Below are 25008 nucleotides of genomic sequence, written 5' to 3'. Positions count from 1 at the left end.
TGTTTTAACTCACAGAGTTTTCTGATTACTTCTCTTTGTCTGTCATCATTAAGCCTAAAGATGACCACAAAATACAGGCCACACTAGCTGTCTTCTATAAAAGAAGCACTGTGATATAGACTTGATAGTAAAAAGTTTTAAATATTACTGAAATCGGTGAGCTCCACAATTTAATTTTGTTAAATTTCATGATATCAGTTTGGTGATTAAATGACCCAAATATGTCACCCAGCTAGCCGTGTCATATAGTTTTATCTGTAAAAGCATAGAGCTGTAGAGAATACTGCACAGTTTATTGTATAATTTTAGGATAATAATCCTCTCATTACTTCCTTTCTTTGTTCTTCATGGTGTTCACTTCTCTCATGTTTAACATCAACAATATCAGAACTATGGGGAATTCAGAAAATATCTAACAATAGAGACCTGCTCATCCCTTTCCAAATTATATGCCAATGTAACATTAGTAATCAGGCTCTTTAGATCATGAATTACATAAGAAATATTTATTCCAGGTAAGAGAGTAAAGAAGTCAGTGCACCATAGAAAGAAGACAACAAGGTATGTGAATGGAAAGGTAATTTGCTCTGAACTGTTTTTTATTAAACATTTTTCACACATTCCAAAATTTGTGCTTGCATGTTTACATATGATCTTAAATTGCAAATCTAAATTAATGTGCAAACACCAAGTGTGAACTGTGACTGAAAGCATATCATCTTGTTTGGTAGTTTTGGTGTCTCATTTGTGCAACTAGACCATTCATATAAGTATGAACATAAAAAAGGAATGAGAAAATTTCTTGACTTAGCAGTGAAAGACAGCATTATTTTTATATTCAGTTCGCTTAATATTTCAACATAGTCTTCCATTAGGTCAGTGGAATTATCTAGGATTTCCTCAGGAATTTCATTCCTTCATACAATGTTATGAAGGAGGAGTCTTCTGGGACAAGGAAAAAGTTTATAAGCAGAACCAGCCACTACAGGCTACTTGTGAAAAGTATGCCAACAACAAATTATTACTAAGCTGCTCATGCTGATCATTATGGAAATTACTTAAGTATGTTTATGTATATTGTAAGAAAAATAGCAACTTTGAAACAATCCTTTGCTCCTCGTACTCAGTTGCTGTTTTAGCTAATACTTAAAAGTTTCCAGCCAAAGTGTGGAACGTTGGAACATCAGAAAATTCTCATCTACAACTCCCATAACCTGGCCACTGGACTCAAATGTTTTCCAACCTAAACATTTCTTTGCATGTAAGAATATGGAGAACTCAAAGGTTGTAAGGATTTTAATGAAAAAAGTCTTGTGAATGAAGTTCATATTTTAATAAATAATTGACTGAAGATAAAACGCACACACACATACACACACACACACACACACACACACACACACACACACACACACACACACACACACAGAGAGAGAGAGAGAGAGAGAGAGAGAGAGAGAGAGAGAGAGAGAGAGAGAGAGAGAGAGAGAGTAGGCAATGGGAGAAAAGATGCAGGAAGTGGAGGATGATTTGGGAAAGGGTGATTAATGGCTCACAGGGAGAGAGTAGGTGTATGAAATAGGAATAGGGGAGAGAGAGGTAGGCAGTGCACAGGATAGGAATGCACCCGAGCTGGTGAGTCCATTCAGTGCATGAGGGTGATGATGTGGGCAGTGGATTGGGACGAGGTAACAGAGCAGTGGAAGAGAAGACTGTGGAGACAATGGCGTGGCTGCAGGGGGTTAGCAGAGATGGGGGCTAGGGCGATTATAGGACTGAAGGTTGTGGTGGAAGGATAACTCCCCTTTACATTGTTCAGAATAGCTGGTGCTGGAGAGAAAGACCCAGGTGGCATCAGTGCTCAAGCATCCATTCAAATGAAGCTTGTTTCCAACAACATGTTTCACCACTGGTTGGGCAACTCTGCTTTTGGCCATAGTTTGGTGGTGGCCAATCATTAGGGTGGACTGTTGATTGGTGGTCAAGTCCACATAAAATGCTGTACGGAAAATTGCAGTAGTGCTATTTTATAATATGGCTGCATTCACAGGTGGCCATGCCTCTTATGGAGTAGGATAATCCTGCGATGGAAATGGAATAGGATGTGTTGGGTAGTTGAATAGGTCAGGACTTACTACTGGGTCTTCCACAGGGATATGACACATGTGGTAAGGAGTTGAGAGCAGGTGTGGTATAGGGATGGACAAGGATATTGTGTAGTTTGGTTGGGTGGTGGAATACCAGTTTAGGGAGAGATAGGAAGGTCTGTGGGTACGAGTCCATAATTTCTGGACATGATGATAGCTGAAGCCCTGGTGAAGGCTGTGGTACAGTTCTTCCAGTCCAGGACAATCTTAGGTGATGAAGGAGTGTTCATTTGCAGGTGGTTCTTGGGCATGGTGGGATGATTAGCGATGTGTGAGGATACAGTATGAGAAATCTGTTTGTGGGCTGGATTTGGGAGATAGTACCTGACTATGAAACTCTTAGTAAGACTGTCAGCATACTGAGCCAGAGAATCCTCATCACTGCATGTGTGCCATACTATGTGGGAGTGATATTTTAATGTGGAAGGGATTACAGCTAACAAAACACAGATACTGTTGATGGTTAGTGGGCCTTATTTGGACAAAGGTATGGATGGAGCCATTACAGAGGTGGAGTGAATGCCCACAAGCATAAAATGATGGGCTGTGGAGGACAGATGAAGTGAATTGGACAGAAGATGCTTGGACGTTGGAGGAATGAGAATAGGATATCTTAGCACTGGGTCCAGATCATTAAATGAAAGTTTTGGCTAAAATTTAACCAGATTGATTTTTTAACTGACAAACAGCATGGGCATTGAGACGGAAAGCTACACAGCTGAGTCATGTGACATCTCCCATCTCCATTCACACAACCCATTCATCTGCCAGCCCATTAATTGGGCCATCAGACCATATATCTTCCCTGTCAAAAAATGCTTAGCATTTTGAGAGACCAACAGGTTAACGTGAAATTTTTAGCAAAACTTGGAAATTCCATCACAGAGGCCTGTTATTTGTTGAAACAAGAGTGTTGTGATGAATGTCTTCCACATACTGTAGTTATTGAGTTGATGAAGCAGTTCAAATAGGGATGAGAAGAAACTGAAGATGAGTAATCTCTAGGGTGACCCTCAAAATCAACAATGGACAAAAATGCTGAAAAAATTTTAGATTTAATGCAAAAACACCATTAATAGAATATTAGTTTGGTTGTTGATACTGTAAAAAACAACACAGAAACAGTTAGTGAGATTTTATATGAACATTTGTGCATAAGGAAAGTTTGTTCAAAAATTATGCCCAAGAACCTGATACCCACCAAGTTGTTTCTGGCTACGCATGGTATTCTTGTATTCAAACACCCACCCTACTTAGTAGATCTTCCTCTGTGTAACTTTTTTTCCATTCCTGAAAGTGAAACCTGCACTGAAAAATATGGGATTTGAGACAGCTCAAGCCATGAAAGAAAAAGTGAAGGACACCAAAAAATGCTTTCAGAGCTGTTTCAGAAAATAACATCAAACACTGCTTTGAGCAGTATAAAATTCACATGGATGATGTAAGATCGTGAAGGAGATTATTTTGAAGGGGATAATGTAAAGTTGTGAAGAAGTAAAAATAAATAATTTTTGGCCCTATTCCACTTACTTTCTTAGCTAAATCTCAAGTCATCAATGAACCTGACCAGACAGAGGTTTTATGGTTAGGAAGGTTTCCTTTAGATGACCCATAAACAGATTGGCATATGAAGGTGTGATGGATATCCCATGGCTGTACCACAGATTTGTTATGTATGTTCCACTCAAACAAATTAATTAGATGTATAAAAAATGAGATGGTGATTTTGTAGTTGGAAGGACCCTGGGAAATATATAGTGTTTGATATCAGCAAGACCGTGGATTTGGGTGTGGGGAGATGGCATCAACAGTGACCGGTAGAGACAGGGGTACTCAAGAGTCACTGAGGGAAATTGTTCACATCTGTAATATGAGAGGCAAGGCTGCAGGCAGTTGGTTGGAAATGTTAGTCAACAAGAGCAGGGATTATTTCCATGGAACCATAGTAGGATGCCCAGGGTTACTGGGTGTTTAGATTTTTGGATGTGTCTAGAAGGTGGATATCACTTTTCACATATCAGTCATGTACCAGTGGAAGATCCAGGTGCAATACTTGTCCAACTCAACCACTCAACACCTTCTATTCCAGAGCCATCACAGGCTTATTCTATCCCATCAGAGACAGGGACATCTGTGAAAGTAGCCATGTCATGTACCAGCTCTGCTGCTATTTCTTTACAGCGTTTTATGTGGGTATGACCAGCAGTCAAACTGAATGAATGGCTACCACCAAATTGTGGCCAAGACTGGAGGTGACCATCCAGTGGTGAAACATGCTGTTAAGCACCACATGCTCAATTTCAATGGCTGCTTTGCAGCCCATGTCATTTGGTTCTTTTCCCCTAACACCCCCTTTTCTGTACTACACAGATGGGAGCTATTCTTGCAACACATCCTGAAATCCTCTTGCTAATGTCCTGTACTCACACCCTTTCCTCATAGTCTTCTCTCCCTCTGTTCTGTCACGCCGTCCCAATCCACGCCCCCATGTCACTGTCATCGTGTACTGCATGAACTCACTGGTTCCAGTGTCTGTGCTCCGTATTCCTATTCTGTGTACCTACTGCCTCTCCCTCCTATATTCCTTTCTCGTACAACTGTTGCCTCCCTCAGAGCAACTTGCCACCCTTACTGAACTCTCTCTCCTGCTCCACACCTCTTTTCTTCCCTTGTAAACTTCAACCAACATAACCCTTCACCACAGTCGGTATGCCGAACTGCAGGCCCAACATTGTGCATTCAGACAGCACAGTGTACATATACATCTACATCAACATCTATACTCTGCAAACCACCGTGAGGTGCATGGTAGAGGATATGCCTCACTACACTGTAACAGAGGAGCGTAATTAACATTGGTGTAATCCTGCACAATAAGATACCAGAGAAAATAAAAATCACTATGCATCTAAAATTTAAAACTGAACTAAAGGCATTTCTAATAGAGCACTGTTTCTGTTTTCTAAAAGAACTTCTGAATATGTAACAAAAAATTACTTAAAAATTAAATTGTAAGAAAATGTTCCTAATTTTGATTTGATACTATTTGCAAAGACTATATATAACTTTTCTTTGACCTATCCAGTGTCAATTGTACAAATTGTGCTCTATGATATAACTGGACCAATAAAAAAATCACTCAATCAATGTACAAGTTATTAGGGTCCATTCCATTCCCACATGCTATGCAGAAAGAATGATTGTTTGAATGCATCTAGGCATGGAGAAATTATTCTAATCCTATCCTCACTATCCCTATGTGAGTGATACATAGGGGATTATTGTGTATTCCTAGACTCATCATTAAAAGCCAGTTCTTGAAGCATTGCTAATAGAAATTCTCAGGATAGTTCATGTCTGTCTTCAAGAGTCTTCCAGTTCATTTTCTTTAGTATCTCTGTGACACTCTCCCATGGGGCAAATAAACCTGTGATCATTCATGTTGGCATTCTCTGTATATGTTCAATGTCCCCTGTTAGTCCTATTTGGTACGGGTCTTTAACAACAGACCAGTTGCCAGAGTGACTTGTAAGAAATCTCCTTTGTAGACTGATTGTACTTCCCCAGCTTTCTGGCAATAAACTGAAGTCTGCCATCTGTTTTACCCACGACTGAGCATATGTGATGATTCCATTTCATATCCCTACAAAGTGATACACCCAGATATTTGTATGAGTTGGCCCATTCCAGCTGTGACCCACTGATACTATACCCATAGACTAGAGCATTTTTGTGTGTGTGTGAACCATGAACAGCAAGGGTCCCAACGCACTTCCTGCACCTCACTTCCATGGGGCACACCTGAATTTACTTCTACATTTGATGATGACTCTCCATCCAAGATAACGTGCGTTGTTCTCCCTACCAAAAAGTCCTCAGTCCAGTCAAGTATTTCACTTGATACCCAATATGATCATACATTGACAATAAGTGTAGGTCAAATGCTTTTTGGAAATGAAGAAATACTGCATCCACCTGACTGCCTTGATCCACAGCTTTCAGTATGTCATGTGAGAAAAGTGTGAGTTGGGTTTCACATGAGCATTACTGGTTGGCATTAAGGAGGCCATTCTGTTCACAAGACCACATTATCTTTGAGCTCGGCATATGTTTTAAGATTCTACAACAAATCAATGTCAAGGATATTGAATGGTAGTTTTGTGGATCACTTCTACTACCCTTCTCATAGACAGGTGCAACCTGTGCTTTTTTCCAAGAACTGGGCACAATTTTGTGTTCGAGGGATATATGATAGGTAATAGTTAGAAGAGGGGGTAACTCACCTGCAAATTCAATACAGAATCTGACACGGATTTCATTGAGCCTTGGAGTTTTGTTGAGTTTTGATGATTTCAGATATTTCGCAACACCACTAACACTAATACTTATTTCATTCATCTTTTAAGTGATACAAGAATTAAATTGTGGTAATTCTTCTGGGTCTTCCTTTATAAAGGAACATTTGAAAACAGAGTTAAGCATTTGGCTTTTGCTTTGCTACCCTCAGTTTCAGTTCATGTTTCATTCGCTAGGGGCTGGATACCAACTTTGGTGCCTCTATCAGCCTTTGGCATCAAGCATGCTTTCTTAGCAGCCAAACATGTTTCATTCAGCATCTCTCTATCTATAGCTGTATCCTTTGTTTTAAAGCTGTTATGCACTAATCTCTGTTTCTTTAGAAGTTTCTGTACAGTGAATGTATATCAATAAGGTTCCCTCCTATATGAACTGTTCTCCTGGGTACATATATGTCCACTGCCTAGTCAACTATTCTTTTAAACTTGAACCATAGTTTCTCTTCATGCTTCTGCCCTTTGCTGAAAATTTCAGGTCCCTCATTGAGATACAATACTACTAATCTTTTATGTAGTTTACAGAACATATATATCATTTTCCTTGTTTTAGCTGTTCTTTGTACTTTGGTAATCATTGTTGCTACAATTGATATCAGTTTTGATGTGGACATCCTCAAAGAGGTTAGGTCTATTGTTCCCATCATGAGTGGAGTTCCTGACTATCTGTCATAGGTAGTTTTCAGAGAAGGCATCTATTAATGTTTCTCAGGATGTCTTATCATGCTCACCACTGACAGAACTGTAATTTTTCCAATTAATTGTGATCAAAGTCTCCTCCAATGATTACAGTAGGACTGGGAGCTTACATACAAGTGAACTGAGGTTTTGTCTAAAGTATTTGGTTTCATCAGGAAAAGAGTCTGGTGGGCAGTAGAAGGACCCAATTATCATTTTATGCCCACCCCTGATAGAAAGTCTTGGGTCGCACAGGACACAGGGGAGTGCTGGACAGGAAGGCACAACAGAGGGTCGCAGGAAATGCGTGGAGAGTGTTGAGCAGTTTGCGCATGGTCGCAGGAGGTAGAAATATTTCATAGTGCTGACTTGTGCACTTGCACTCTGCAGTGAAGACATAGTATGCATTTAGAAGGGAATATCTCATGAGCTATGTTTGTGTAATGAAGTTCGTACGTATTGGTATATGAAGGAAGAGTGTGATTTTAGTGTGACTGATTGGCATTTTTACGGTAGAACGTTACGGTCGTTACTGCTGCATACGTGGAAACGAGAGAAGTTTAAAATTGCTAGAGGTTTAGATAAGGGAAGGAGTGAGGAAGTCGATATGCATAACAGAATTAAGGATGTGACTGATGCAGTCAAGGGTATATCAGAAGGGGAAAAGAGTTGTGTAGGTTGTTGTACCACTATGAGGCCATATACTCGGATTGACCTGGTAAAGTTACAGTTTTCGAGTACGCTATAAAATTGAAACCTCACGAACCAGGAAAGTGCAAACTGTATGTAATACCTATCTCTGATCGAGATGCCATCAGAGTTTGATTAAAACAAACGGATTAGGATATAGTCAAACAATGTAGGAGTGATAATTCAATCCTATCATTATTGTTAAAAATGTGATAACTTGGTCAGAATTGTATTAGATGCAAGGCTTGAACTTCAAGGCCTCTCTAATTTTTCTACCTATTTGTCCATGGAATCACCTGGACTATGGGCAACATCCGACTGCAAATTTTCAGGTAATCGCCGTTTTAACTTGGTGATTTCCACCACACTTATCACCTTCGATATGCATAACGAGTGACGTGCTGGAGCACGAAGCAAACAATGTGTGACTGTTGTACTGTGCTGCAGTGCTGACAGCAGTGAGAAGTTTTATCCCTGGGTTATCAATAAATCCAAGAAGCCACATTATTTTAAAAACATAAATATGGACCCTTTACCTTGCATCTCCTGTCACCACAAGAAAGGTTGGATCAATGACACATCATTTCGCAAGTGGCTTCTTCATTTCAACAGTCAAATGGTTGCTCAAAATAGACATGTTCTTCTTACATTAGACAGATGCACTGCCCATAAAATTCATGATCTGAACCTGTCCAACATAAAGGTTCAGTTTTTTCCACCCAACGCCACAAGCCGCCTTCACCGTTGGACCAAGGCATAATCTCTCTCATAAAGAGAGCTTATTGTAAGCGGTTTGTAAGAGCTGCAATTCATGCTGCTGAAAACAATAGTGCAACCTCAAATTGGAATCTGCTTGACACAATAAAAGCCATCGCAGCAGCCTGGAACTTACTATCGCCACATCTTATAGGGAAGTGCTTTAACAGAGGTTGGAGACATAACAACACTGAAATGTCCACGAGTTAGAAGATGCCACTTTACCTGATGAATGGACAGTTCTGCAAGACGTTGCAAACCCTGGGATTAATTTCGAAGAATTCATTATTGTAGATGACAATGTAGCCGTATGTGCTTTTGTGGAATCGGATATGCGAAAAGCTGTGAATGAGGTGCAAGAAGGGCTATCAGAAGAAAGCGAAGAGGAAGAGAATACATATACCATTCCACCTACCCGTCTGGAGATGTTTACAGCCTTGGACTATTTAGAACAGTTCGTTTCAACATCCGATGTCACTGCTGGGTTTATGGATGCTACCATTGCAATTGGTTGTGAAATTACAAAATATTATCGTTCCCATGAACGTCAGTGAACCATGACCGAATTTTTCCAAGAAAGTAACGTACATAATTAGTGAGTACTTGTAATTTTACAATCACTTTATAGTGTCATAAGTCTACAATAACGTGATTGATAATGTAGAGTATTACACATTAGTATACAGATGTACATGTATACTTATTAAAATCTGTGTTTTTCACTTCACACGAATTTTTTTAACATGAACTCCTGATTTTTGGTCCCTTCAGATTCATGTTAACGAAGTTTTACTGTATATTTATTTATCTATGTCTTTGTTTATATCTGATATATGCTATTCATGAAGAAATTGGTCAAATATTTACTCTGTTTTAGAAAGCACAGAGGCATTAGGCAACTGACCTACTTTTGTTTTCATTCGTTTGATATATGTTTCTTTGATTTGTTTATGTGTTAGAGCATGTTTATGGTCCAGCCTTAGGAATATTTATAGAATTTCAAGTTTTTTAAATGTAAATCCAGTATTTTGTATGTTTTTCAATATGTTTGTGTGTGTGCGTTGGGTTGGAGACATGGCAGGAGCGCTCTAGCTAATCACAGTGCTCGTTACTACGGTAGGCAACAACCAAAGTCAATGGACAGATGGTAAGGAAGTGGGGAAGGAGGATCAGGTTGCACAGGACATCGGGGAGTGCTGGAGGGGAAGGCGCGATGGAGGGTGGCAGGAAATACTTGGAGAGTGTTGAGCAGTTTGCGCATGGTCGCGGGAGATAGAAATATTTCGTTGTGCTGATTTGTGCACTTGTGAGATTTCCATGGCTTCTGCAGTGAAGACATAGTATGCATTTAGAAGTGAATATTTCGCAAGCTATGTTGTTGTTCATAACTAATTACGTGAAGTAGGAATCTATTGTTTCCCTGTTATTCAACTTACATTTTATTTGATTGCTGGACCATTGACACCAATAAGTGTTTTGCAGAAATAAACGCCATTCTTAAAGGTACTTCTGCTATTGTACTCATCATTTAAAGTCGTTAAAAATAGTACCTGGAGATTTTATTTAATTGCAATCTTTCATTTATAAATATCTATGTTACATTCAAAATTCGCAGTTGGCAACTGATAGGAACCTTCGACTATTCGATTCATGTGTATATTCCTATTGTATACTGTAGACTAAGCAGTATTTGGCTAGTAATGCGGCAACTGTGTATCCCAGCCCCTAGACAACGAAACCAGCCAAAACTGTTGATATTTCAACTCTGTGTCTGACAGTACGTAGTTGAGGGCCACCACATTTTTTTATCTGAAAGCCCACAATATGTTATGTGTATTCTGGCTCAAAAAAAAGATTTGTTCTAAAGCTAGTGAAGTTTCCAAGTTTGCTCTTGTGCTTGTTGATGACTCAATGCTTCAACTATTCATTAAGCTGTTAACTTTACTCCCAGATTACTTACATTCTTTCAGAATTATTCACACTAAAATTATATATTAATATTTCATTCTTTAAATTCCTCAGCTTTTTTGCTGGTAAAGCATTTTTGGATAGGTGCTGCAAAGTCAGGCTCACTGTAATAAACTCTCATGCCAATCTTCCATTTTTGGGAACAAATTAACCACATCACATGCCTGTATTTATTCAGAAATCTGTATCATCATACAGATACGAATCTGCAATCTCATTCCTTCTTTTTGCCAACTCCAACACTGGCCGGCCACGGTGGTCTAGCGGTTCTAGGCGCTCAGTCCACAACCGCGCGACTGCTGCGGTCGCAGGTTCGAATCCTGCCTCGGGCATGCATGTGTGTGATGTTCTTAGGTTAGTTAGGTTTAAGTAGTTCTAAGTTCTAGGGGACTGATGACCACAGATGTTAAGTCCCATAGTGCTCAGAGCCGTTTGAACCATTTTGAACCAACTCCAACAAAATATTATTTTCAACAAGATTGTGCAATTGGGAGTAACTTCCACCACCATTAACAAGATTAATATATTCATTAGATTACAAGAAATATATAAATTGAGCTCCTTCCTAATGATTCATATAGAGATGTCACTACATCTCTTCCATGATGATTTTTCAGAGATTTAGCCAGCAGTAGGTGGTAACCATGTGTTGTACCTGCCGTTGCTTTTTACCATGTGTGCCACTGGACCCATTCAGATACACTACTAACAGAACTGAAATACTGCAGGCCGGAAACTGATTACATCTCTTCTCATTTGACAGAGCAATCAACATAGCTATCCCAACAAGATCCACATGCTAACATTAACTGAAAATATTCACTCTCATATATGGAGCTTTTAAGTCAAGCCTCTGAGATGAAGAGGTTGTCTTGGGAGAGAAATTCATGGCGGGCCAGCTCAAAGCAGTTGTGGTTGTCTATTCCGTGACTATAAGTGCATAGTTATAAATCACAAACAGCACACTACACTGTAAAATTGTGAATGTTCATATGACACGATCAGTTAGTAATGTCACATTTAAAGTACTTCCTACAGACTTTTGAACATCTCCTTATCTTATTTTTCTTTTCTTTTTTCCCCCTTTTTCTTTTCTTTCTTTTTCTTTTTGGATTTTCAAGTGTCCTCTGACAACATTGGCACAAATTACTATAATGGTTATGTTCAGTATGACTTCATACAGAATAGTAAGGAGAGGTGGGCTGCAGAGTGGTGTGGCAACTATCATTGTAGGAAAGCTGGACAAGAGTAGAAATGATTAGCGTACAAGTTAAATAGAACAAACAGAAGGTTTACTTAATTTGTATTTCACCAGGCACACAAAGACTCATTACAAATAATACAGCAAGAAATAGAGTTGAGCTCATACAGTAGCAACAACGATTTGGTTCCCAGAACTAAATCATGAACAATGGTTTCAGAGCTCCAACTAGGCAGCGTCCTTGTAGTGTTACATAATGAAGAGACTCCAAGTGCAAGTGGGCTATGTGGCTACCACCAGCCATCCCATATCCTGGTGGCAGACAATACTTTTGATATGAAGCCACTAGAGGTGTGGCTCAGTGGACATGTACCACAGGGTCTGTTCGAACCCACACAACCATTACTGGCATCTATAGAAACTTGCAATTCCATTGGCAACTTTGATGTTGGTGTGGCCTTGATATGTGATAGAATAGTTTAGTTTTGTCCCCACACAGAGAACATATTACTCATTGAAATTCATCTGTCATATTGCTTAAGGTCAAATTGACTTCCTTTGATACATTCTTTACATTGATGAGCAAGTTAACAGTAAACTACTAACCATAGACAGAGACACTGAACAGTCAAAAGTTAAAAGGGGACTATGGTAATGTGGTGCCTCCTCTCAGTTATGGGTGGGTGATGTTGAGGATCTTATCTGTAGCAATGCAGATGGTAAAAAGGAGAATTCTTTGATTGAACCTATGAAAAATAACACAGAAAGGACAAGCTGTTAACCCATAAAGGAAGTTGAAGAGGTAAAGGAAGATAACAGGGTAGTCAGTGTTGAAAACGGAAAGAAGGTAGATCCCAATGACAGTTACCAGTTCCTCAAGTTTTTCTGTCTCTCCAGGATACTTTGTATAATATCTGCATGAAGCATGGCTTTAGACATTAACCAATCCATTAATCTCATTAACCTTGCCCGCTACTTTATTAGTTACCATCAATGTTCTAGAATGAGGCTACTCATCAAGGCACAAGGTGAGATCAGGTTGAGCGCTTTCTGAGCAGCAATTCTTTCCTTAACTGCCCCAACTCTTTAATGGCCCTCCTACTGATTTTCAATACAGTGTTACCAGTCTAGATCAGTAGTCTATTGTTACAAATGTGCATGCTGAATCTACTCAGTCATGAGGCAGTGGAAGAAGAAAGTCCATGCCCAACAAGTCTCACAGATCTAGAGGTACTATTGGATAAAAACTGACATAGCAGTGAGTAGTACTCACATTAAACTTTTGGCACAAATTACATGTGCATAATATTTGCTCAACACAATACGTGCATTCCTAAAATAATATCGTCTGATCCGACTGTGGCACAGAAAGGGGTTAATTATGCTGCCACAAAAGTCTTTGGTCACCTACCAAACAGCATCAAAAGCCTGACAGATAGCTAACTAACATTTAAAAGTAAATTAAAAGAATTTCTAGATGACAACTCCTTCTACTCATTGGCTGAATTTTTAGATATAAATTAAGGGAAAAAAACCAACTTTAACATTAGTTTCATGCAATATTTTGTGTAATGTAATATCTTGTACAGACATCTTTTATTAACCTGACATGTTCCACATCATTACGAAGTGTCATATTCATGATCTATGGAACAAGCATTAATCTAATCTTATCTGTAGTAATTATTATATATTATTTTGTATTAGTGCCTGTGTGCTAGCGTGGCCAACCTCAGCTTTCTCCTTGACATTCTTCTTGGAAAATAAATAAATACATGGAAATTTCATTCATAAAATTCTCTAAATTGTAATAGTCTCTAAATTGTAATTATTGGCTAATATAGTGTAATGGCACTGTTCTGGATAGCTTAGTGGAGAGCAGCAACAATTACCACTTGCAACTTTCAGGTATATTTTCTAAAATAGTGCAGAAATTAAGCAAGAAATTCCCTTTCACTAGGGAACAACTCTCCTTTCACAAACGCTGTTCTTGAAGCTATAGTGTTGCTCTTTGTTTATATAAGGTTTGTGTTAGTCTCATCTTTTACAAATAATTCTCATTATTTTGTCTTCCATTCAACAAGATTATCCAACATACAATAATCTTTGACTCCATTAATTTGAACATTGTGTTTTTAGATGTAACAACAATTACAAGAAATATACAAATTAAGTTCAATGAATCACTTATAGTATGATGACACTACATGGAATCACACACAGAACATATTTCTTCCTTGGTGACTTTTCAAGGCTTCCACTAAGTTGACAGACTGCATCTGGTGACAGGGTTTTGCTCCTGTGTTATTTTACCAAGTGTGTTACAACATGTGTGTGATATTGCTTGATGAAGTTGCCTCTCGATTTCCATTAATGTGCAACAACTACAGTTTAAACAAAAGTAACTCTTTGAGTTCAACACCATTTTCAACCTGCTCTCTTATGACTTTTATGACTCAATCAGTAGTTAAATTAGTGCTTGCTAACAGTAAACACCACAAATAGAGGCTGCCTAACCTTACTATTCTGATTTACTGATGTAGTATATAGTACTGTTTCCACATCTTAGGAGCTCATTCTTTACATAGGGCACCAGAAAATACAAATTACCTTATGAAATGAAACTAACACCAACTACAAAATGAAATCTTTAAGAACACAACTGTTGTGTCATATAGAAAGTACTAATTTGAATCACGTCAAAACAAAGAAAGCAAAATTATTGCATTTAACTAACTACATGACTGTAGCTTGGTGCATTTGGGTAAAACTTCACAGCAGATCCCATGTGCTGACACCAGGATGGAAACAGATCATGATACTTGTAGCTCTTGTTTGCACTCTGGCCAGGATGTCTTCTCTCTCCTATAACCAGTGTATGATCACCCCTCTTGTCCTCTAAACCCCTATGTTATTTAACAGCACTATCTCCACAGCCATATCCTTTCTTTTTATGTATTTACAAAACTTGAAAATACTTGAATGTTGCTGTTCCTTTATGAAATTGGTTAATAGAATGCTTATTGAATTTTGTCACATTTAAACACAAAATTTACTATCACAAGTATTCAACACATAAAAGAGAAATGTTTTTAAAAATTGGCAATATGAAGATGTTAAGTTAAAAGTGCAGTGGACTTTCATTCAGCATAAGCACTGTGGCCTTCCTGACGAAGTTTTCAGTGGTTCCCAGAAGGCGAGTATCTTTGGAAAAGGGAACAACAATTTCCTTCCACATCATGGCCTTATTCAAGTGTGCGCTTCATCTCTACCTCATATCAAACACTAATCTTCCATGCTGTTCACTCCTTGAATTGATCAAGTTGCACATTATATCATGGATTATAATAATGACTCTCACAGTTTACCAAAGAAGGATGAGAGTTATTACAAGAACAGATTAAAGACTAAATGTACTACCACAAAAAGTTTAGAATTTCTGGTGTCTTTTCACTCTCTATTCAAATTAAAGATTAAATGTACTACCACAAAAGTTTACAATTTCATATGTCTTTGCTCCCTCTATTCAATATTGTCATTATTTTAAATATTTCTCACTGTGTCTCTACCATCCTATTGTGTCCTATAGGTTTCTTGACAGTTCTTCTTGTAGAACGACGCACAATAAACTGTTAAAACTGTAAGAGTGTCTAATGGATCCCCTTTGTTGGAAAGTATAATTCTCACTTTTAAATGTCATGTTTAACATTGATGGACGCTTAGTTTGACAGCAAACATCGTTGTCTGTGCCTGATGTGGTAATGAGAAAGTCCAGACCAGTTACTTATCTCCATGTGATGCTTTTGTTCTTTATCTTTTACACAGCACTCCTGTAACAATGATGATTGGAATAGCTTCTCTTGTTTTTTTAATAGTAACCAGTAATACAGATTTCTGACCTTATTGTGCAGAGTGATACTGTATGTATTTTTATTTATTTCCATCCAAAGTGAGCAGATATTTTTTCAAAAATAAAAACAGTTAAGTTGTGAATGGAGTGAACTTAATATTTTCATTATTTTTGTACATAATTAATACACAAATTTGTTTCCATGTTATACTATCTACATTCTGTGTATTATATATCTCTTTAGTGACTCATTCATATCATTGTACGAAAATATCAAAAGATGAAAAAATATTATAGTTACATCAGCATCACCATAAATATGGTTCATTATAAACAGATACTTTTAGTCATTCTTTAATGATATGATGTGCTTTGTAGATTGTAGATGTTCTGTAGTTTTACTCAGTTGACAGTATATATTTAGTGTGCAAGTTGATTACGAATGGATATAAACTGTACATGATGAGGTCAGAAATTGCTGTTTACCTACAAATATAACAAGAGAAACTATTCCATTCATTATTGTGACAGGAGTGCCTTGTATTCATGCTCAGAGGATAAAAGCCAAACAAAAGTGGCAAATGTAGTTGATACAACAAAAACAAGAGTAATGGTAATAATAATAATAATAATAATAATAATAATAATAATGCTGGTGATTCTTTTGCATCTGTGTCAACTGAAGTTTCTAACTGATTTACTCCTGCTTATTTGATGGGATATTTGAAGATTTGCAGACAAATAACATTTTGTTTCAACAGAATGACATTTATTTGACTGAACTATCTTCCTGTACAGTGGTTAACTTAAAGACTAAACACACTTAATGACAAGAAACAGGTCCTAAATCCATGCACATCTCTAAAGACTAGAAACTTTAGCCTGAAGCACACTGAAACTAAACGAAAGCACAAAAAAGTTTTTCATCACTTCCACTGTTTTAGGGATTGCTTTTGTCCTTTTACGCTACTATGTTTTGAATGCAAATAAATGCATTTTTCATGGTGTGAGATCATCTGCATAATGATGAACAGAACAACCTAGTTGGGATATTGTGTTTCTTCTGTTGAAGTATTCTATACTATAAACTTTTGTTTTGGTCAATTACCAGAAAATTCACTTCCTCATTTGCCACTGTGCATTATTATGTTCATTCAAAAACCTGCTCACACTGTTCACAGCGAACATAATATCTGGTCATGAGATAAAAGACAAAAAACATAATTGACATGAATACTTCATGGTACGGTAGTTTTGGATTTTTTTAAAGTAGGTAATGTAATTATGTGATGATCAACTGGAATACTCAAATCATTTGCATCACCCATTCCAAACTATTCAGTTAGTCTTCTTGTGTACATATATTATTGCATTAACATTTTATTTCCCACACAATGTGTTTGATTTCCATTCTCACATAACAATGAACAACTCCATTTGTAATACAAAAGGTTTTTCTAGTGATGTGACAACTTTACAAATCACTTTATTCGACTTTGATACAGTAAGTGTGTCATATATAAACAACATTAACATAACAATGCATCATTGATTATGCCACTGAATAAACATGGATCAGTATAATTTGTTTGAAAATTAACAAACTGCTAAAGAAAATCCAGGAACTTTTTGTTCCAACATCAAGAAGCCTTCTCAAGTCCATACAATGACTTCTCAAACTTGCTGGTTGTTATTCTGCTCTTGCATTTTTTTGTGGAGGGAGTTTGTCTTTGTGTACTAGTACTGGACTAACATGAGATTGCTTGTCACCATCCACAAATGTTTGTTCATTATCATCCTGGTCTTCAGTCATTTGACATCAACTTCTTTTGTTGCTGGTGTTGTGCTGCTGCTGGCTTCATTAAATATTTGCTGGTGCTGGCTTCATCAGATATGACATCTTGGGATACAAACACTTTCTGATTTTCAGGTATCAGGAAGTCAATAATTTTCCAATTCTCCTTGGCACCCTATGAATGTAGCTTTTTGGGGCTTCGACATTGAGCTTGAGTAAAAGCATCAGATCCAAAGATGCTAAAATGTTCAACATATGGTTTCTGTCCATTCCACAACCATATGAAGTTTGCCTCAGTTGGAATCCTATTTGTTATGAATATAGAAATGTTACTGATTCTGCCCATAATAAAAACTGTATGAGAGTCTTGGCTTTCAATATCATTTGTAGGGTTTCAACAGTCATTCAGTTGTCCCTCTCAGATCGGCGACTCTGCTCTGCTGTGTATGGAGAGGCTGTTCCCAGCTGGATTCCAAGATCTCTGAGAAGCTGGTTCATGTTCCAGGTAATATACTGGATGCAATTGCTCACATGCAAAGTTTGGGTTCTTTCATCAAACTTGCTTGACATGGGAATGATCAGAGACATCAGATCTCTATATGACAAACAAATCTGTATCCAATTGCATTATTTTTAAATGTGACAAAAAATTCACTCAGCTAATTGAGTCAATTAACATTGGACTACAGTTATATTGTTACAGGAGAAGCTGAGTAGCACGGTGGTATAGTGGTTATGATATTAAACTGTTGCATGGTGGGTTGTGAGTTCAATGCTCATCTGAGCTGTACAATTTTAATTTCTATATTCAGCTGAGTACATTCTAGAAGTGTCCACAAATGTAAAGAATCATTATACTGGAATGTTCTGTAGCCGTATATATACTGTATGTGTACATTTTTTCTACTTGGAGGGCACTGCCAAGCAATGGTATGAGAACAATGAGGAGAAGTTCACAAGCAGGTAAGTATTTGAGTCAGAACTGCGCAAGTATTTCAGTGACGCACGACAACAGAAGTGCAAAGCTGTAGATAAATTAAAGTGCAGGGCACAGCGTCCTGGAGAAACTACAGCATCATGAAATAGTGGATCCTTGAATGAAGGAGGAAGATAAGGTTGCACATCTCACGAAGGGTGTTGCTGAGGACATGCATCAAGCCCTACCCCTAAAGGAGGTTTCGACAGCAGACAATTTCATAAAAAGGTGCCAGTATATTGAGACAATGCATCAAAAAAAATTACATGCAAGAAGTTTGAACGGCTTCCAAACATCATATCGATGTCTGTGATGGGGGAAGCAACTAATTTCACAGGTGTTCTTCGTCAGATAGTGAGAGAGAAAGTTCAGAATGCACTTGGATTTCACGGCAATCATAAAACTGAGATGCTTGAAGAGGTCATAAGGGAGGAAGTGGAACAGACATTGAACCCAATCTCTCATCCTTCATTTCCCTTTAAAATGGTAAAAAAGTCGAGACCTGGGTGGAGTTACGTTCCTACAATGCCGTATGAGGAACCTGTTGGGCACCAAGGAAGACTGATGGCTGGAGGACCCAGGATAACCAACCAGTATGTTCCCACTGCAGACGCTAGGACTTGTGGTACGCTGTTGTGGAAAAAGGTGGCGGATATTTGACGACACCCACGCCAGAAGACAACAGACCGATCTTTGCCAACACCAACTACGGGACGCCAAAGATGAACAAAAAGGTGTGGGTGCAGGACAACGTAGGTCACCATCGCCACAAGCTAGCTCCTGGAGAAGATACTCCTCAACATGCCAATCAAGGTCTCCATCACTGTTCAGAAGCTCCAGCTGATCACATAGCTGCCGCAACCTGGAAAACTAAAGGGTGCGACCTTCCTTGGAGGTGAGGCCGCCGAAGAGAAAGATCCTCCTCCATCGATCGTTACAAAAATGTTAGGAAACTACGTTGATATCTTCATGGATGGCTGCCCAGCCCAAGCTTCTGTGGACTCTGGAGCATCGTATTCAGTCATTTTGGAGGAGTACCGTCGCCAGTTGCAGAAAACCGTATTCATCGACAACAAAACATCTCTGCTGAAGGTGGCTAATGGGAAATATGTAAAACCTACAGGAAGTGTACTATTCGTGTGGTAATAAGTGGCCATACACAGCCCTTAGGATTCATCATCTTACAAGAGTGTAGTCATGACATCATACTTGGACAGGACTTTTTGAAAGCTTCTCAGGCAATTATAGATTATATGGGCTGCTGTGGCATGGAAGATTAGAATCCGTGTGTGTGGAGACTGTGTGCTGGATGAAGTGATCATTCCTGCAGTCAGCATGAGAAAGGTAGCTGTCATGTGTCATGCCATGCATTAACCCATTGATCTTGTAGTGGACTGTAAGACAAGCATACCACTGACAAATAACTTGGTCAACCCAGCCTCTGTCATCCCATTTAAGAATGGATTTGATGAATTGTGGAGAGTTAACTGCAGATCCTTCCAAGATGCATGTGCATAGCAAACACTGAGCTGCTAATTGAAGAAGCCGAGCGTCATAGAAACATCCCATGCCGAGTCTGAGGCCGAAATCAGCGCTACCACTACGAGACAAGATCTTCTAGCTCGACTATCACCAGATATCACTAAGGAACAAAAGATGAAGCTACATTCCATTCTTCAAGAGTTCTCTGAATGCTTCAATCCACAGGTGAAGAACAAATTAGACAAATTGATGGTGAAGCACCGGATTAGCACTGGAGACCATCAACCAATAAGCCAAAAGAGCATACTGTGTGTCAGCAACGGAATGTTGAATAATTCATGATGAGGTAGAGAAAATGATGATGAATGACATCATTCAGCTTTCGCAGAGCCCATGGTTGACACCAGTGGTCCTTATCAGGAAGAAGGATGGCAGTTGGGGCTTTTGTGTTGATTACAGGAAGTTTAATAAGATAACTAAAAAGGACATTTACCCTCTTCCATGAATTGACAATACTGTAGATTGTTTGAAGGGAGCTAAGTTTTTCTCAACCATGGACATGTACTCGGGATACTGGCAAATCAAAGTAGATAAGGCTGATCATGAGAAAACTGCTTTCATCAACCCGGAGGTCCTGTATGAGTTTCAGGTAATGCTGTTTGCTTTGTGTCATGCACCAGCAACTTTTGAAGAAGAAGAAGTCAGTGAAAGGTACTTTGGGCAGTTATGCTGAATCGATGGTATGGCTTCTCGTTTAAGGCTCAATATTATGTAAAAATCAACACCTATTTCCTTTAGGAATGGTTTATAATGTATATGTTTTACAGATTTTTTGTTGATTTCAGGTAATGCAACACACTTTCTAAACAAATTAGAAGAATTTTGAATATTTTTGAACCTGCTTAGGGTTGTAAAAAAAAAAAAAAATACGAAGAAGTTGATGCAATTTTTTCTCCAAAATGCTTCCTCAAATTGAGGTACCATTTAATCCAATGTTATGCATTTGGAGGTGACCAAATTTTTACCAGATATACATGATATGATGGCTGAGGTACTAGACCTATTTAATTCCACCTATTATGTATAGGTAGTAGAAGAAGAAGAATGGGTAGTAGCTTTGAGGGATGAAATAGTGAAGGCAGCAGAGGATTAAGTAGTTAAAGAGATGAGGACAAGTAGAAATCCTTGGGTAACAGAAGAAATATTGATCTTAATTGATGAAAGGAGAAAATATAAAAATGCAGTAAATGAAGAAGGCAAAAAGGAATACAAACGTCTCAAAAATGAGATCGACAGGAAGTGCAAAATGGCTAAGCAGGGATGGCTAGATGGCAAATGTAAGGATGTAGAGGCTTATCTTACTAGGGTCAAGATACATGCTGCCTACAGGAAAATTAAAGAGACTTTTGGAGAAAAGAGAGCCACTTGTATGAATATCAAGAGCTCAGATGGAAACCCAGTTCTAAGCAAAGAAGGGAAAGCAGAAAGGTGGAAGGAGTATATAGAGGGTCTATACAAGGGTGATGTACTTGAGGACAATATTATGGAAATGGAAGAGGATGTAGATGAAGATGAAATGGGAGATACGATACTGCGTGAAGAGTTTGACAGAGCACTGAAAGACGTGAGTCGAAACAAAGCCCCGGGAGCAGATAACATTCCATTAGAACTACTGATGGCCTTGGGAGAGCCAGTCCTGACAAAACTCTACCATCTGGTGAGCAAAATGTATGAGACAGGCAAAATACCCTCAGACTTCAAGAAGAATATGATAATTCCAATCCCAAAGAAAGCAGGTGTTGACAGCTGTGAAAATTATCGAACTATCAGCTTAATAAGTCACAGCTGCAAAATAGTAATGCGAATTCTTTACAGATGAATGGAAAAACTGGTAGAAGCTGAACTCGGGGAAGATCAGTTTGGATTACGTAGAAATGTTGGAACACGTGAAGCAATACTGACCTTACGACTTATCTTAAAAGAAAGATTAAGGAAAGGCAGACCTATATTTCTAGCATTTGTAGATTTAGAGAAAGCTTTTGACAATGTTGACTGGAATAATCTCTTTCAAATTCTGAAGGTGGCAGGGGTAAAATACAGGGAGCGAAAGGATATTTACAATTTTTACAGAAAGCAGATGGCAGTTATAAGAATCAAGGGGCATGAAAGGGAAGCAGTGGTTGGGAAGGGAGTGAGACAGGGCTGTAGCCTATCCCTGATGTTATTCAATCTGTACATTGAGCAAGCAGTGAAGGAAACAAAAGAAAAATTCGGAGTAGGTATTAAAATCCATGGAGAATAAATAAAAACTTTGAGGTTCGCTGATGACATTGTAATTCTGTCAGAGATGGCAAAGGACGCGGAAGAGCAGCTGAATGGAATGGACAGTGGCTTGAAAGGAGGATATAAGATGAACATCAACATGTAGTCGAATTAAGTCGGGTGATGCTGAGGGAATTAGTTTAGGAAATGAGACACTTAAAGTAGTAAAGAAGTTTTGCTATTTGGGGAGCAAAATAACTGATGATGGTCGAAGTAGAGAGGATATAAAATGTAGACTGGCAATGGCAAGGAAAGCGTTTCTGAAGAAGAGAAATTTGTTAACATTGAGTATATATTTAAGTGTCAGGAAGTCGTTTCTGAAAGTATTTGTATGAAGTGTAGCCATGTATGGAAGTGAAACATGGACGATAAATAGGTTGGACAAGAAGAGAATAGAAGCTTTCGAAATGTGGTGATACAGAAGAATGCTGAAGATTATATGGGTTGATCACATAACTAATGAGGAGGTATTGTATAGAATTGGGGAGAAGAGGAGTTTGTGGCACAACTTGGCAAGAAGAAGGGACCAGTTGGTAGGACATGTTCTGAGGCATCAGGGGATCACAAATTTAGCATTGGAGGGCAGCATGGAGGGTAAAAATCGTAGAGGGAGGCCAAGAGATAAATACACTAAGCAGATTCAGAAGGATGTAGGTTGCAGTAAGTACTGGGAGATGAAGAAGCTTGAACAGGATAGAGTAGCATGGAAAGCTGCATCAAACCAGTCTCAGGACTGAAGACCACCACACATTATGTATATTACAAGGATAAAAAATATTACATCTTACATTTTAATTTTAATAATTTTTTCGCAGTAAACATGTTATTTTTTCTATAATTTAGTTTATTCTGCAATAAAGCTTAGGTCCACTGCATAATTATGGACTATTTCAAGTTAAAGGAAAAAATTAGAGCAATGCTTTATAAACTTTAGGAAATGTTTATACGTGAATTCTGAAAAATACAACTTGCGAGAAATTGCGAATGATGATATGAGTCCAATTAAACTGTGCCTCAGAACATTCCTGAAGCAAAATCTTCATCCTGCAGTATTTTTTCACCTTCAAGCTTCCTATTGGCATTCCTTTTAGCCCTTCTTTCTTTTGTGGTAACTTGAAGAGAAAATCTTTCAGCTTCATGCACCTTTTGTCTGTCACATGCAAGCAATTGATCTTCCACATTAGAGCCACATTTTATGACTAAATTTCTCAGGACTTCCAACCTTTCTATCACTCCATCATTGAAACATATCACTGCATCTAGTACACCAAGTTTTAATGTACTTAGTCCAACAAAAAAATTCTTGGGTAATCTTTCCCATATGCAATGGTTGAAACTCTCATTTGTATTCTGAGTCCCCCCTCCCATAAAGACATTTAGTAAGCAAAACAGGTGTCTAAAAATTGGTTTTATTTCATTCATAAGAGGCTCAGGAAGAGAATGCTTATTATGGTGTAATTCACCATTTTCTTTTGCGTTTTGGTAACCACACCAAGAATCTGCTCCTTTAGGGCAAAGTCCGTGAACAGGGTGGTCATCTGTGGACAACTTATGAAGGTAGGTGGCCCATGCAGATTTTCTCATTCCTGTAACATCATTCAGATGTGCAGTTCATCTAATGGCCAGTCCATAATAACTCTGAAGAAGGTCTATTTCAGTTTCTGTCAATCTGCCTTGGCCAGACGGAGATGTTCCATCAGATAGCAACTTTCCTTTCATTTATCTTCATAGCTTCCTTGATCTAGCACCCATCCTCTTTTGCACATGGCCACAACACTCTAGTTTTATTACCAAGATATCACCATAAACATTGAACTCATCAATTTTATTGGAAGCTTTACTGTCCCCATTGCCTAGGTACTTCGTGTATCTAACGTTATAAATAGGCACCAATCTCTGATTTTTTTGCATTTGAAATCCTGTAATGTATATATCAATGTAATCAGGAAAGACTATAGAATTTAATAGTAATAAAAATAGTAATTTTTCCACCATTTATAAGTACCCTGTATCCTTAAGGCGAGGTTTCAAAAGGAGCAAAGAATGTTTCTTACCTGTGGAACTGTCAAAATATTCACCACGTCTCAGAATGAGGACCACAGTGAAATGGAGCTTGAAGACCTTGAAATAGCGATAAAAAGTTTTATCGGCTACATACGATAATGTCCAGGGGAAATGACGCCACAAAGTAAACTTGGGATTAGTGTCGGTTACTTTGAGAACAAATATATGAAGGTTGACTGAAAGGTAATGCCTCCACCTTCGTAACTCTTCAACAGTTGGCAGAATTGGTATGTGGGAGGTATTTGCATGTTCTGTAGCCTCTTTTCTACAGCTCCAGCTGGCGGGAAGCCTTAACATCTAATAGTTGTTATAGTGTTAAGTATGGAACCCTGAGCAGACACTCGGTCACTGCGACTTAAGCAACGTGCAGTCATTAAATTCTTGACAGCAGGTGTTACCCCAAAGAAGATTCATCAGAGAATGAAAGCAGTTTATGGTAGTTGTGTTGATGTGAGTACTGTGCATCTTCTTTCTCACAACATGAGAGGACTTCCTGGCAAATTCCAAGTCTGTACACTTTCATTTCAGGAGTCAGCATCTGGGGTACCCATCGTGCACAGATCTTCCAATAGCCAACCTACACGTTCTAGTGAAATGCCAATTGTGCATGCAGTTTTTCTCTGAGTGATGATAATCATTCTGAATGAATCCGTCAACATTTTGCTTGTGGAACTCAGTGGTTGCTATCACAGGTCGTCCAACTCTTTGTTTTTCACACAGGTCAGAT

General features: G+C 38.4%; 1 protein-coding gene across 1 annotated transcript in view; it reads left to right on the top strand.

Annotated features, from left to right (window-relative positions):
- LOC126355359 (uncharacterized) overlaps positions 1-25008 on the top strand; it is a 255309-nt gene that overhangs the window by 167826 nt on the left and 62475 nt on the right. The window contains exon 6 of the mRNA XM_050005653.1: positions 516-577. Coding sequence (XP_049861610.1) covers positions 516-577 — 62 coding nt within the window. The remainder of the gene's footprint in view (positions 1-515; positions 578-25008) is intronic.

This window comes from Schistocerca gregaria, chromosome 3 (assembly GCF_023897955.1).
Source record: "Schistocerca gregaria isolate iqSchGreg1 chromosome 3, iqSchGreg1.2, whole genome shotgun sequence".
NCBI lineage: Eukaryota > Metazoa > Arthropoda > Insecta > Orthoptera > Acrididae > Schistocerca > Schistocerca gregaria.
Note: the sequence above shows the minus strand (reverse complement) of the source record. Positions and strands in the feature narration are given on the sequence as shown.